Source organism: Anabas testudineus, chromosome 5 (genome assembly GCF_900324465.2).
Source record: "Anabas testudineus chromosome 5, fAnaTes1.2, whole genome shotgun sequence".
Lineage (NCBI taxonomy): Eukaryota > Metazoa > Chordata > Actinopteri > Anabantiformes > Anabantidae > Anabas > Anabas testudineus.
The window spans coordinates 24195649-24210235 of record NC_046614.1 but is presented as its reverse complement, the minus strand read 5'-3'; the positions used below and the strand labels follow the sequence as shown (position 1 = coordinate 24210235).

At 43.9% G+C, this 14587-nt stretch overlaps 3 protein-coding genes across 3 annotated transcripts in view; 1 reads left to right on the top strand and 2 right to left on the bottom strand.

The window, feature by feature from the left end:
• The window catches only part of LOC113155361 (uncharacterized protein CXorf38 homolog), a 4426-nt gene extending 3770 nt beyond the window's left edge, over nt 1–656 (bottom strand). The window contains exon 1 of the mRNA XM_026350047.1: nt 440–656. The gene's annotated coding sequence lies outside the window, so the exon portion shown is untranslated. The remainder of the gene's footprint in view (nt 1–439) is intronic.
• An 881-nt stretch (nt 657–1537) lies between these two features.
• On the bottom strand, nt 1538–9774 carry cand2 (cullin-associated and neddylation-dissociated 2 (putative)). Its single transcript, XM_026346852.1, has 24 exons — nt 9603–9774; nt 9060–9203; nt 8724–8878; nt 8423–8546; nt 8107–8164; nt 7774–7972; nt 7491–7596; nt 7043–7188; nt 6623–6927; nt 6400–6541; nt 6187–6305; nt 5845–6000; nt 5500–5721; nt 5205–5411; nt 4935–5122; nt 4693–4858; nt 4476–4616; nt 3703–3842; nt 3374–3549; nt 2993–3088; nt 2731–2900; nt 2497–2661; nt 2204–2311; nt 1538–2115 (listed from the first exon to the last, which is right to left on the bottom strand). The coding sequence occupies exons 1-24, from the start codon at nt 9668–9670 to the stop codon at nt 1885–1887; spliced, it is 3732 nt and encodes a 1243-aa protein (XP_026202637.1). The 5' UTR covers nt 9671–9774; the 3' UTR covers nt 1538–1884.
• A 259-nt stretch (nt 9775–10033) lies between these two features.
• On the top strand, nt 10034–14542 carry sec13 (SEC13 homolog, nuclear pore and COPII coat complex component). The gene is made up of 9 exons (XM_026350262.1): nt 10034–10168; nt 10369–10413; nt 11339–11454; nt 11662–11813; nt 11922–12055; nt 12173–12306; nt 12882–13002; nt 13318–13464; nt 13557–14542. Exons 1-9 carry the CDS (start codon nt 10166–10168, stop codon nt 13665–13667), a joined length of 963 nt encoding a protein of 320 aa, XP_026206047.1. The 5' UTR covers nt 10034–10165; the 3' UTR covers nt 13668–14542.
• Nucleotides 14543–14587: the final 45 nt, after the last annotated feature.

Below are 14587 nucleotides of genomic sequence, written 5' to 3'. Positions count from 1 at the left end.
TATGGATTTATAGCCACAGGTTGTTCCCACGCATGTCTGTCGACCTCTGCATCCCCCACTCTAATCATGGAGGGGGATGCAAAACTCCCCAACTCAAATATTGCCCCCCTCCCTTATTAACTTATTAACTGTAACACACGTTATAATAAAATGCTGTCCCCCCCCCCCCCCCCCCCCCCTCTTCAAACTGCTTCTTCAATTCATTTTGATCAAAAACTCCTGTTTATTTAGAAAATACCAGTTTTTATGGTCGAATCATTAGATTTAGTTTGATTCATCCGACACCTTAAAGACCGAGACTGAAACTTAATCAGCTTCATGTTTTTATCGTGTTTACAGTAGAATTCAATTCACACCAAGTGGTTTAACGTGAGTTTTATACGACATAACACTGTCTTAAATAAACAGTGTAAATAAATCAACATTAAACTTTTCTTACCCTGTGAAGTTGATTTTCAGTCGGAAACTTTCGCTTTTAAAACGCGGAAGTCAGAAATGAACGGTGGAGGTCGATAAATCAGCTTTTATCTCTAAAGTCCACTTTAAAAGTCGCCTGTGAGTTTCCTGTTGGTCAGAACTGGACTGAAAGAGTGGAGGAAAGAAAAAGCTCCTAGGTGGATCTAAGGAACCAGCTGGGATCCAGTTTCACTGTCCCAGATCCATCTAGTGGAGGAGTTGGGTGTTACACAGAGGACAGATGGAAACTGATGATGATGGCTGAACGGGTCAGGACAGCTCTTGTGGGGTGATCCTGGTTCTCCAGTGTATCTATCACAAGTGGTCCAGAGAGGAACAGCAATAAACCAGCGACAGGGTCAAAGTTCATTGATGGACGTGGGGAACGAATGCTGGCCCGTGTGGTCCGACCCAACAGACCAGCTACTGTAGCTCACAGTAAGTCCAGCCCAACAAAGAGCACATGAGCATCAGACCTGGACCACGAGCAGTGGAAGAAGGTGGCCTGGGCTTAAAGGGTCACGTTTGACTCCCGGAACACACCAGGACTCACTGTGGGAAGAAGGGGGACCGGTGGGGGCAGTGTAATGCTCTGGACAATGTTCTGCTGGGAAACTTTGGGTCCAGTCTGATTCATGGAGGCTCCACTTACCCATGTTGGACTCTCTTGAGTCCACTTTATGCTTCTGCAGTATGAACTTCCTGGTGGTGAGTCCATAATAACAACACGTTAATTAGTTGATTGTAGCAGTAATTACACATTTTAAAACCATTAGATTTGTTGTTTTGGAAATTATAATTATAATACAAGTAGAAAATACAGGAGATATGTACACAGCATTAAAACACTAATAAATATTAGAAAAAAAGCTTCTGTAAGTGTCGAAAGAGACGTGAAGAAGACCAGCAGGGACCTGGATCAGCATCTGGCAGCTTCAATTAGTTTCCTTCCCGAACAGATGTATAAAGTGAAGAAGAAGTATGTGAATCCTGGATGTTTAATGGTTGGTGTTCAACAAAGACATTTAAGATTTCAAATGTGTTTTTTAGTGTTTAAGTACTTTGTGTTTGGATCGTTTTATTTCTAATCAACACAGAAATCCTGATCATTCCAGTCATGACGTCATGTTTCAGTTTTTATTGGATGAAGTTAAAACGATGATTTAAAGTTTCTGAAGATCAGACACTGTTCTATTGCTGTTTCTACTTCATTTCACGTGAACTACATTCAACCATATTCTAACTGTGACTGAATAATAACACAGAAAAATATTTCTATATTTAAAAATCCCAAATGTTCAAACATATTGTTTTTAGCTGATGCTGTAAACAAACCTGGACTCCACCGTCTTTAAAACACGTTCATCCACTGACTCTAAATCTATAAAAACAACATAATAAAATAAGAATTCTTCCATCACTCGGTGTCTAGCTCAGGTCCATGCTCTCTGCGGATCCGAAGCCGCCTCCCTCTCCTCCCTGGACGCTCTGGAAGATGGACGCCATGTCTGCGTTGGTTCTGATCTGGTTGGCGAAGTCGGCCATGCTGGGGCTCCTCTCCACCTCGGGCACGGCCAGCAGGGCGGCGACGGCACGCATGGCCGAGCGCCGCAGCTCCTCCTGCTTCTCGAACTCCTGCTTCACGGACCCGGCCTTCACCTGCAGGTGGTGTCAGGGTGGTGTTTTAACTTCTAGTGTAGTGAGAATCACACTGTACTCCTCAGTAATACATTCAGGTTCCTGATACCTTGGTGGTGCACGTGGCTTTAAGCGGCTCCACCAGTCTGTCCAGTCTTTGGACAACAGCAGCAGGACACAGAGAAACCAGCCTGGCCAGCATCAGGAAAGTCAGCATCTGTGACACACACACACACACACACACACACGTTTAATTACAGTCACAGTCGTGGGAGATACTGTCTAATTTTCATGTAAACAGATATAAAAGTCGACTCTACACTTCACTCAGACATCATCACGGACCATCCTCACAGTGAATGTGTAACTCTGCTCTGATCTTTATTGTGGTTTTTTACCCACCCTGATATCATAGTGGTCTTTCAGTCCTTCCTCTACATGATCCAGGAACTGCAGGACGTCCAGCCCCTCCAGGCAGCTGTCCAGCAGAGTGTACATACACTCGAATGCTGCTTTACGCACATCCAACCCATCATCCACGGTGTGTTTGAACGGACCCATCTCCACCTGCAGCACACATACAGAGTTATACATCTGAGGAGAAATTTAAAAAAACTGTAAGAGACAAAAACTCACTTCTCTGATGAGGTCCTTCCTGATCTGGGTCTCCTTGTACAAGTGAGGCAGCACTTTGGGCAGCAGACCCCGGATCAGTGACGGTTTGTTATGAGCTGCAGAGTTAAACATGACCAAAGCAACACGACGCACATTGATGTCTCCGTCCTGCAGGGTCTTCAGGAAGTCACCTGCCAAACGGAAACAAAAACCTTTTCTGAGCTACATCCACGTCCACGCTTCTAACTGAAGCCAAAGTGTGTTTTGTGTCTGTGCGTCTCACCCATGCAGCCTTTCAGCAGAGAATCTACTGGAGCAGGATGGTCGACAATAGTGAACTTGATAGCTGTCACCACTGTGCTGCGAGCCACAGGAGAACCTGGGAGGACAAGAAGGATCCAGTTCTGTTTCTGTTCTTTTAATCAAACATTTAATGAGCCAAACAGGAAGATGTCAACAACGACTACACTATCACACAGTATTGAAAAGTATAAAGGTGAGAAATAAGTACTGCTGCGTGTTACTGAAATAGAGTAAAGTTGTCAGAAAACTGAATCTTTTCTCTTTTAAATTCTAGAAATAAAAGAGTGACTCAACACTACAGTTGTTGTGTTTATGTGAGTATAGTTTAGCTGTTATTATTTCCCCTCATCACACATCGTACCAGCTCTAAGTTGCTGTTTCAGTCTGGGTAATAGCTGTGCAGGGTTGACTAAGGTGAGTTTTCCCAGACATTCAGCCACCAGGTTCCTGGTTCCCTCCTCCTGACACTCGCAGTTCTGGATTAGCAACGTCCAGATAGACTCCACATGGGGCGAGAGACTAGAGGCTGGACAGGCACTGAGAGAGAGAGAGAGAGAGTCGTACTTTTGTGAAGCTGCAGCAGAGACGCCACAATATTAAATTCTGCAATAGAGTCACATTTTACACGTGACTTTGTAAAACGGTACTAAAAGGGAGAAAGACGACACAATACTTTGATAAGATTCACACCTGATGACTTCCTTGAGGGAGTGGAGCAGCAGGTACTGCCTCCGCGGCTGGGAGACGATCTCCTTCAGCAGGAAGGGCAGGTAGTCGCTCAGGCTGCCCACTGCCATGCTGCCTAAAGCGCAGGACGCAGCCGTCTTCACCTGAAATCATCAAATGTCACTTTAAAAACAGGCAGATTGTGTGAACCATGTTTCACCTGCAGTGTTTGATCCAACATATTTACACATTCATACGGTATCTGAGTTTGTGCAGCCGCCCCGAACAAGAGATTTATTGTCAATTGACAAAAGATAGAAAAAAACACAAAGAAATAAAAGATAAGAATCTAAAAAATAAGTTAGTTTTGTTAGGCTTAGGTATAAATTAAATAAAACTAAAACTGAAGATAATGACATTAAGTGACCATGAGACCACAGACAGTAAATATGATTTTAATATTTTATAAAGCAACTCTTCACTTAACTGAAATTGTAAATTATACCTCTAGTGTAAATCTGCAATTTCTCAATTCTCAAATAAATTAATTAAAAATGAACCAATAATACTAAACATGTGCATTTGCTGGTTAATAATAAGCTACACAAGCTAAAAGACTCTGCACACTGTTATTTATTTAACATCATGCAGTCTGAGCCATTCCTTCATTTGATCACACGTCTCTCACAGTCGCAGGAGTTTAGGTAAATATCCTTCTGTGCAGTTTGAGAACTCTCACAGAAAAGTAGGAGAATTTTATGCAGATGTTGCCGACATTCAAACTGTGTTCGTCTTACCTCCTCACTGGTGGAGGAGAAAGCCTCCAGGATGACTCCCTGCACCTCCTTACTCCCTCCAAGACTTCCGCTCCTCCCCACCTCCCCCAGGCACAACAGAGCCAGGACACGAGCAGACTCTGGAGAACCAGGATTCTTCACCTGAGGAGAGAACAGCATGTGACGTACAGACCTGATACAACAAAAGGAGCAGATGTGACAGGATGAACTCACAGACCTCCTGTATGAGGCTGGCCACGGTCCCTGGAGTCTCTTTGGGGCAGGCAGAGCACAGAGCAGCCACACAGCGAGCGACAGAGTGGTACGACTGTCTGTGGATGATGCTGCTGTCTGCAGATGACGGAGAGCGGTGAAACGGCTCAGTGAGAGACTTCAGCAGCTGACTGCAGGAGAGGAGAAGAAGGAGTGATGGACCTGCTGTGAAGATTAAAACAGGTCCAACACACGTTAACGACTTACCTGTAGCTCAGGTTATTGGTTTTGGACTGCACCAGTGCCTGGAGGAAGTCCACTATGGCTGCCAGCGCACCACCCTGCAGCAGTGGAGAATGGACGAGTCTGAAAACTCCCGGCAGAACAGAGGAGCTGATCTTAGCCAGAGAGGACGGACAGGCTTTGGCCATGCAGGTCAGCAGCGTGATGGACACCTGAACAGAGACGTGAAACGATTTCTCTCTGAAGCTTTTTAATAGAAACAGATGATGTGCAGAGAGAAAACTTCCTCCTTACCTGTGATACGTGCATGTCGCTCTCGTCCACCAGAGAGGGAAGTTCACTGAGCACAGGCTCCAGAACCGCAGGTTTGATGCCGGCAGCGTGGTGCGTGACCAGTGCTGTCAGGCACGCCAGCGTGCTGAGCTTCAGAGCGCGCTGGTTCTTCCTCAAGAAAGATCCCAACACAGACAGAGTGTCTGACAGGATGGACGACAGCTCAATCTGCACCAGGGGAGGGACATGTTCACACAACTCCCCTTCAGGACCATCTTTATTCTGCTAAATAAATAAATAGAAACTCATAGTGAACCTTTATTGGAGAAGCAGCGATGAGGGCGATGGTCCGAACCGCCGTCAGCCTTGTAATCTCATTCTTCAATCTGTCCAGGAAGATCGACAACACTCCCTGCAGCTCCGTCCCCAGGAGGTCACCCAGGTGGCACACCATGTGACCCATGCAGGAAATAGCCCGCTCCTTCACCTCCTGGTCGATGTCTGTCGCTTTCAGCCTCTTCAGTGTTGCAGCAAACACCTGAGAAAAACAGTGTTTTACAGCTTTTTAGCTATTTAGAGACCAGAGACTTTTATTTTACGTTCAGGAGTCAACATTAACCTGAATCATCCCACTCAAACCTGACCCATCATCGTCCTGTACCTCTCTGACGAACGGTTTGGGGTCGAACGCTGCAGCTGTGGCGCTCTGCCCCTGCGGCCTCATCACTCTGACCAGCTGCTGAGAGACCAGCAGAGCCTCAGAGGTGATCTTATAGAAGCTGTCCTCCACACACGCCACCACCGGGGGCAGCAGCACCTGCACAGACCAGCAGCAGCCAAGTCAGGACAAACAAAGTCAGCGACTCTGACTGATCCAGAGCAACCAGCGGTTTGTGAAGTGAGTCAGTAAATATTACTGTTAGATAACAACTGTGTGTTTGAGGCGTCACATGCTGAGATACTTCACTTCCTATATAAACGTCCTAAAAGAGGTTTAAAGAACCTGCATGTGAGGCTGAAAGGCTTGAGGAGGGTGGGAGAGGAGGAGGACGTGGAAGAAGGAGAGAGCATCGATCCTCATGGTGGAGGAGGTGGACTTGTCTGTCAGGGAGAAGACTATACCTGGGGGAGGTGGGGGGGGTGGAGAACAAACAGGATAAAGGGAGGAGGAGAAAACGAAGCAGAAGGAAAAGACAGATGTTTACAGTGTGTTTACCAGGTATCAGAGCAGGTACATGCTGCTCCAGGGCTCCAGGAACAGTGTGAGCCAGTTCAGTGAGGAGACAGAAGCAGCCCTGACGAGATTTGATGCTCTTGTCCTTCAGCTGTCGGTGGAGAGTCTTCACGATCACCGGCACCTGCACACATGTCACCTGTGTCAGACATCACCTTCTAGTCTCTGCTGGACGCTGAAACGATGAAGTCCGTCGTCACTCTACCTGTTTCTTCAGAGTGGCGACGGCCGGCTCGTCCTCTCTGCTCGCCCCTGAGTCTGGACCGACGGGTCCGTGGTGACTGGACCCGACTCGCGTCTGTCTCAGCAGCGTTGAAAAAGCAGCAAAGACGTCGGCCCTCACGTTCTCCTCGCGCTCCTTGAATCTGGCCAGCAGAGCCGGGCAGATGGAGGAGTAGAAGGAGAGGAGGAGATCCCTCCGAGTGTGGATCAGCGCCTCCAGACACTTGATGGACGAGCGTCGCACCTTCCAGCTCATATCGTCGTCGTCGCTGTATTCGTCGTCTGACTCTGGGTGGAGACGTGACACGAGACGAGACTTCAACAAATCTACTCCAGTTATTTACTTCCTGACTGGACATTTCTTTTAATGATCTGAAACTGACACCAGTAAAAACTCACAAACCTTCCTCGAGCCCGACCTCTATGTCCATGCTGTCTTCTTCCTCCTCCTCCTCCTCATCATCATAGTTGTAGTTAGGGTCAAAGGTCATGAACTTTAGACAAAGCTGGGTCACTGTGGCAACATGGGGCGACATCTCCTTTGGACACCTGTCAATAAAAGTGAATTTTAAAAAATAAATAAATGAATAAATAATAAAAGTAAAAATACTTCACTAGAGAGTATTAAGACTTCAAAATCTTTAGTACATACTTTAAAATGTACAAAAGTTAAATTACTTCATACAGCAGTTGTAAACAGGGCAATGAAAAGTAAAGTTTAGTATCATTTTGACTTTGATGCATTGATGTTTTACAAGCTGTAAATTTGACACACACACACAAAATGAATGTTAGTATAAGGAGCTGTCGAATCTATTCTCATGAGTACTAAGGTACAAATCTGCGTTTACCTGCGTATGAAGGCTTCGAAGGCCTGGAAACAATATTCTCTCAGCTCGTCGTCCTCCACGTGTGTGAACTTAACAACCATGGGGATCAGCTTCTCTAAATGCTCACCTACAGAATACACACACAGAATAGAAGGTTTATGAGCTTATTTAAAACCTGCAGGTTTTAAAGTTTGAACACAACTTAAAACCTATTTTAAGTTCTCACAAGAATAGAAAGACAAATTAAACAGCAACTTTCATTTTGGTCTAATTAACGTTAATTAATAATCAAAGCTAATCTCACCTACTCGATGGCCGCCCTGCCGGCTGATGGTCGCCAGGCACTGGATGTACGTCCTTGTCACTGACGTGGGGGGGCCCTTGGCCAGCTCCGTCATCAGGTGTTCGGTCAGCTGGGAGAAGAGGGCGGGGCTACAGCAGGGAACCAGGTGACCAAGAGCCAGGATGGAGCGTTTCCTGACCGCCATTCTGGGACTGGTTAACTGGGCGAAGAGTGAATGAAGTAGTGTCTGATATACTCACAGTACTCGTCAGTACTGCATGTGTGTACAGCACGTACCTACTTATACACACATGCACGTTTCTTATAGATGTGTGTGTGTGAGGTGTTTCTGACCTGTGGCAGCAGACTGGAAAGCAGAGAGCTGTGGAAACTGACCAACGCTCCGCTGAGTCTGCAGGAAAAATAAAAACACAATCAACACCAACATCATGTCTGACGTCCCGCTGCAGAGACTTTTTACTTCTGCACAACATTAGTTTGTATTTTTGCAGTGAGCTGGAGGAGGTGTCACATTTTAAATCAACTGTTTTCACAGTTTCTATGAAATAAAACATGATGAACATAATATTAAAATAAAATCAGATTTCACTGTGTTGAACCTTTAGTCCGACAGGCTGAGGTCCTTGTTGTTGTGTATTTCTGTTTATACCTTCCCAACATGTCTGACAGGATGTCCAGAGCCTCTAACTGGACTGACACGTCTTCCTGTTTCCCCAAGGCACCGATCAGCTGGGAGGTGATCTTCTTACACACCCCGGCTGTCAGAGTCAAACCTGGCAACCCGTGAACATCAAAAAACTTTTCAAAAATCAGAAACTACTGTTTCATAATGCTGGAACTGTAGTTCTTTGATTCTTCGTGGTATTTTAAGTTACTAAATTCTACTTTTGTCTTTTGAAACGTTGAACTGTTTGCAGATGTTGTCACAGGACCAGAAACTCAGATCTCACCTGACGAGGGCAGCGGCAGCTCAGCGATCACCGTCTTCAGTCCCATACTGGAGATGTCTCTCAGCTGCTCCTTATCTGACATCATGTTCGAACACAGCGTGTCCACCATCGTCTCCACCTGAGGCTCCTTCACTTTACTCACCAGTGGGGCCAGGCTGAAAATCAGGTTCAAACACACAAAGAATCACATAATAACCTGGTCAGGGTGAGGCAACGTAAACCATCTGCAAATGACACAACATAGTGCAACAGCATGTTTGAAATATTCAACAAAACAGTCGCAATAAATAAATAAATGTGCACAGCAGCAGTGAAACGTTCTAATATTTCTTGTACCACTTCACGGCCAGGTTCTGCACCTCCCCGTTCTTGTCCTCCAGCAGTCTGAGCAGCATCGACACCACTTTTCTCTCACTGTCCTCGTCCAGTTTGATGCTGTCTTTCTGCAGCTCCAGCATCAGGTCGTTAGTGGCCATGAACCTGGACACGGACGGAGAAACGGGACAGGATAAAGTAAAGATTAGTTGAGAGTAAAACTAAATAAAGATAATAAACCAAATATCTGATTTAATGTTGTCTGCACAGCAGCAAAATGAAGTCAGTATTAGTAATCTGTAGGTGAATTAGCACCTGCAGGTGTCAGATACATTTAGTAAAAAGTACAGTTTCAGTTTTAAAGTAGAAGCAAAAATCAAAACAAATCAAAACATAAATACATTTATCAACAATTATGGTGAAATAATCTCTTTTTTCCTAATGAAAATGAGAACATAATGAGTATTGAGCTGGTTTTAAGTGCAGATGTTCTTCTCCCCTGTGATATTCGTCAGATTACTTCACATTAGGAGTCAGAAGTCAAACTCTCAGCTGCTGTTTTACCTGAAGTCTTTGTCAGTCGACGTCATTTTCTCCAGCAGGTTCGAGATGTGATAAGAAACATTCGACATGTCGGAACTTTGACAGCTGTCACCGGCGCTACGGACGTTTCTCTGCGATTAAACAGACAACTTTAACCCAACAACATGGCGAGGCTGCTGGGGACGGGCCTAACCCTAACCCAGGACCCGGTGGGGGGGAACCTGACACTGGCTGCAGGTAAAAATAGACGTGAGGGTTTCAGCTCTATGGCGCCACCAGGTGGACACGTGGAGCTTGACTGTCTTTACAAAGCTGTGCATATTTTGTTCTACATTTAAAGTAAAATAGTACAAACGTGTCTAAGTTGTTTTTGATTTGAACAAGTTTTGTTTTCTAATTTCACACTTATGTTGCATGCGGAACCTTCGCCTGTCGTTTCTTGTTTCCGGATGCAGCAATAGTCGTCGGACACAACGGGAAGCGGCTTCTGTACTTGTTGCCACGTCGGAGTAGTTGCTGAACCTGATTCATTTTTAAATAACTAAGGAATAATTTTCTAGAGGGTTTCTGGTTCCTCTGCAGTCATGGTAAATCAGATAACGTTTAATTTAATCTGTCGGTGAAGCTGTTTGTTGACGTTTGTGTTGTTTAACGGTTACTGTTAGTTGCTGACGTGCTGGTGTTAGCATCGTTAGCTCAGTGGCTAACGGCAGAAACCGAACTCTAAACATGTTTTTATTTTTTTTATTGTCATTTAAATATTAATTTATGTGTTTGCTAATTTCAGGTTTCCGTCATCAACACAGTGGACACGTCCCATGAGGACATGATTGTAAGTTGCCAAGGGTTCACCTTTTATTTAACATTAAGCTAGCTGCTAATTGAAGCTAACGTTAGTTTATGCTGCAGAGGCAGATTTTATTTTATAGATAAGTGTTGTAAATATCAGTGTTGGATTGTTTCTAAGTTAATTTACTCTGTACCATACTAGAAGTTCAAGGTAATACGCTACAAGTTTTACAGTACAGACAGACTAGGTGTAGTTACTGAAGCAAGAAATGTGTTAAAGTGAATATGTTATAATAGAAAAAAGATAAAGAAGGAAAATAAGAAGCATTGATATTTAAACAACATCCAGCGATTTATTGGCTCGAGAGATGAAGACAGAAACTTCATGATGTCAGAATTGTTAATAGAGGAATTTGACAGTGTGGGAAATGGGGGTAAAGAGAATTAGAGATCCAATGTTAACTCCATAGATCATATGAGCTTTATTTGTGACAGAAGTTCTGCAACATTTAATATGTTGAGCACAGCAGAGCATTTAGTAGATAACTAGTGGACCAGTTCCCAGCCAGAGGAAGCTGAAAGAATCAGAATCAGCTTTGCTGGCCAAGTATAAGACAGAACCCTGATACAAATGCAGTAACACCCCTTCTCCCCACTCAACCTCCACATATTCATAGTGGCTCCCTGATGCCCACGAATTTGACATAATATCCTTGGAATGTAACACTTCTTATGTTGACGGGTTCTGTAACTTGTTTTTTGAGTGTGGGCTTTTAATATTGTATTTAACTCTGGTTTCTTGTGGCTTTCAGTGTACTTACATCTAGTAACAATAGTCATGTTTCAGGTAGAGAGACGTACAGTGAAGAGATTAAATATGTCTGTGTTGTGTTCAGTTTATTTCCACTTATCTAATAAGTTTCTTTCTGCAGGGTAAAGATGTTGATGTCTTGTTCTGTGTGTTTCAGCACGATGCCCAGATGGACTACTACGGTACCCGACTCGCCACCTGTTCCTCTGACCGCACTGTAAAGATCTTTGATGTTAGAAATGGAGGCCAGATCCTGGTAGCAGACCTCAGAGGGTAAGAAAGGAGACTCAAACCAGGGGCTAGTGCCGAGAAAATGGACTGAGTCACTCTGATTCACACACAGTAGATAAATCAAATTATGGCATTAAATTAAACACAGTGCTCAAGCCAGCGGCTGTAGTTGATTTTATTTTTTGTTATTATGTGGTGGGTTTCATGCAGGGTGTTTTCAACTACTGTTTGGTCTCTGTATTTGTGCAGCCATGAGGGTCCCGTGTGGCAGGTAGCGTGGGCTCATCCGATGTTCGGAAACATCTTGGCGTCATGTTCATACGACCGTAAAGTCATCATCTGGAAGGAGGAGAACGGAGCCTGGGACAAGATGTATGAATACACCGGACATGAGTCATCAGGTTGGGAGCAGTGGATTTTACTTTAGTTTTCATTCTGGTTGTGTCTTCCTCTTCCCACATAACTGAGCAGATTCAGGTCTGTAAATCTACTCGTATGCTTGTCTACAGTGAACTCAGTCTGCTGGGGTCCTTATGAATTTGGTCTGATTCTGGCCTGTGGCAGCTCTGACGGCGCCATTTCCCTTCTTACATTCACCGGGGATCAGCAGTGGGACGTGAAGAAGATCAGCAACGCACACACCGTGAGTCTGACATGCAGTCATTAATAAAGTTGAACTGTAGTCTGAATGTTTAAGTGCAAACTGGTTGTTGGTACAGACTCCTCTTTGTTTATTGATTCAGTTGTAACTTTCTCATAGATCGGCTGTAACGCAGTGAGCTGGGCTCCTGCTGTAGTTCCCGGCAGTCTGATCGATCAGCCGTCAGGACAGAAGCCAAACTATGTCAAACGCTTCGTCTCCGGAGGCTGCGACAACCTGGTCAAACTCTGGAAGTATGTTCATGTTCGGCAGACTTGACGTTGATGCACTTGTTGTTCACAGTCTAAGAATCAAAGAATCTCCCTCGTTATACAATTCTGAAATGTTTAATTTCAGAAGTTTTGCTGGTTTTAACCAAGTTTGATTTTTAGCACTACTAATGAAAGTAGGTGTTAAAGACACAAGATGGGCAGATTCTGTGTGGATTTTTTATTTAATCCTAAATTAAAAAGCCAACTTCTAAAGTTAGCAGCCCCAGATAACTATAGAAGTTGGCTGAAATTCTGTAGGATCAGTTTTGGTTCGATGTGCAGTTTGAGCAGGATCCTATTGCTGTGTGAGTACTATACACAGAGTAGTACTTTCCACATTATCACTAAATCTGCAATATAAAAATGAAGATTACTGACAAACAGGAAGAAATCAATTTTCCAGACATGGAACGCTATAATTATTGTTTTTTGATAAAGTAATGCAGCCTCTCTCTGTTTGTGTGATGCTGAAGTGGTGGACTTCTCGTCCACTAGTTGTTTTTTCTTTTGTAAAATGAAGACTGATAGTTGATGTCTTCACTATCACTTTCCTCCAGAGAAGAAGACGGTCAGTGGAAGGAGGATCAGAAGCTGGAGGCTCACAGCGACTGGGTGAGAGACGTTGGCTGGGCTCCGTCTATTGGTCTTCCCACCAGCACCATCGCCAGCTGCTCCCAGGTGAAATTTCTTTTTCTACTTGAATCTTTATTTTAACATTGATAAATATGATAAAAGCTGTTGTTGGATTTATTTGCAGCTCTGTTGAGTTTTTAATCATGGGACAAAAAAAGCTGCTCAACATTTAGTAAACCACCAGGTGTCACTGTTCTCAGAGCTTCATCATTCTTAAAGAAACATGAGGTGAAAGCTAAATTTACATTGGTAATTTCTTTCCTTAGTAACAGCAGCAGTAAGTTCTTCTGCCCCCTTATAAAGAAATTATATTAGAATTAGTTTTCTTGGCTACATTAAGACATCTGAACCCTCTTTTAGGACGGACGTGTGTTTATCTGGACCTGTGACGACCCTGCAGGCAACACCTGGACGGCCAAACTGCTCCACAAGTTCAACGACGTTGTTTGGCACGTCAGCTGGTCGATCACTGGAAATATACTGGCTGTTTCTGGAGGAGACAACAAGGTGGAGACATGTTTGGTGCATCATCAGCTTCACTCCTGCTGTTTAGTCCCAAAATAACTGTCTTACCGTTATTTCTGTGCCCCTCTCTGTAGGTGACGCTGTGGAAGGAGTCGATGGACAGTCAGTGGGCGTGTATCAGTGACGTCAGCAAAGGCCAGGGCGCCGTGTCCACCATCACAGACACACAGCAGAGCGAGCAGTGACACACACACACACACAAACACACACACACCTAACAATGACCCCTGACTCTACAAGGATGACCCCACTTCAGAGATAAATTAAGTGTTAATAAATAAACAGGCCGGACATTTTTCATTACAAGAAAAAAGCAGCTGGGCTTAATTTTAAATCTTTTTTTTTTTCTTCTTTAAGCTTTAAAATCTGCTTTAAATCAGCTGCACAGCTGGTTCAAGATTCATGTTTCTAAATCTGATCAGAAGGAGAGAGACCTTCGCTCAGTGTTTGACTTCTTTGCAAACGTGACTGATAATTAGTTTAATATTTTTTATCAGATGCACTCCACCGTCTCCTGTTTTAGCTTTTTCCAGCGTCACTTGAACATAATCATTTTGAAAACCCGCCCTCCGTCCCTTCCCATGATCCTCTGCTCATAAACATTCCACCTCCATCACCGGAGAGCCAGCGTCACCAGGACTATGCATCATTTCTATTCGCTGGTTAAACAGAACTGCTGCTGTGAAACCAGCTTCACTTCTCAGCCTGAAAACAAATCTTCACATTCTCACAGTTACAAAAAAGAAAAAGAACCTCGACTGCCCGTTTGTGAAAAACTTCAGCAAAAAGTAAATTTAATGATCAGTAAATAAAAGGTTTAGTGACTAAACTGTTTGTTTTAACACAGGTCGACTGGTGTTTCTATAAATTCAGAATCTGCCTTAATTAATCAGCCACTACATTTCTATGGCAACCAGAAGATAATAAATCAGTAGGTTGCCAAGACAACCATGAATGGAGCTCAATTGCAAACAGTTTTTTTTCTTTTAGTTGTAAAATCAGAAACCACGGATGTGTTTTTCTTATTTGATGTAATTAAATAAATATAATGTTAAAACAATGACCTGTTTAATTTTGACTAATTATCACAAAGAATTGAGATAAT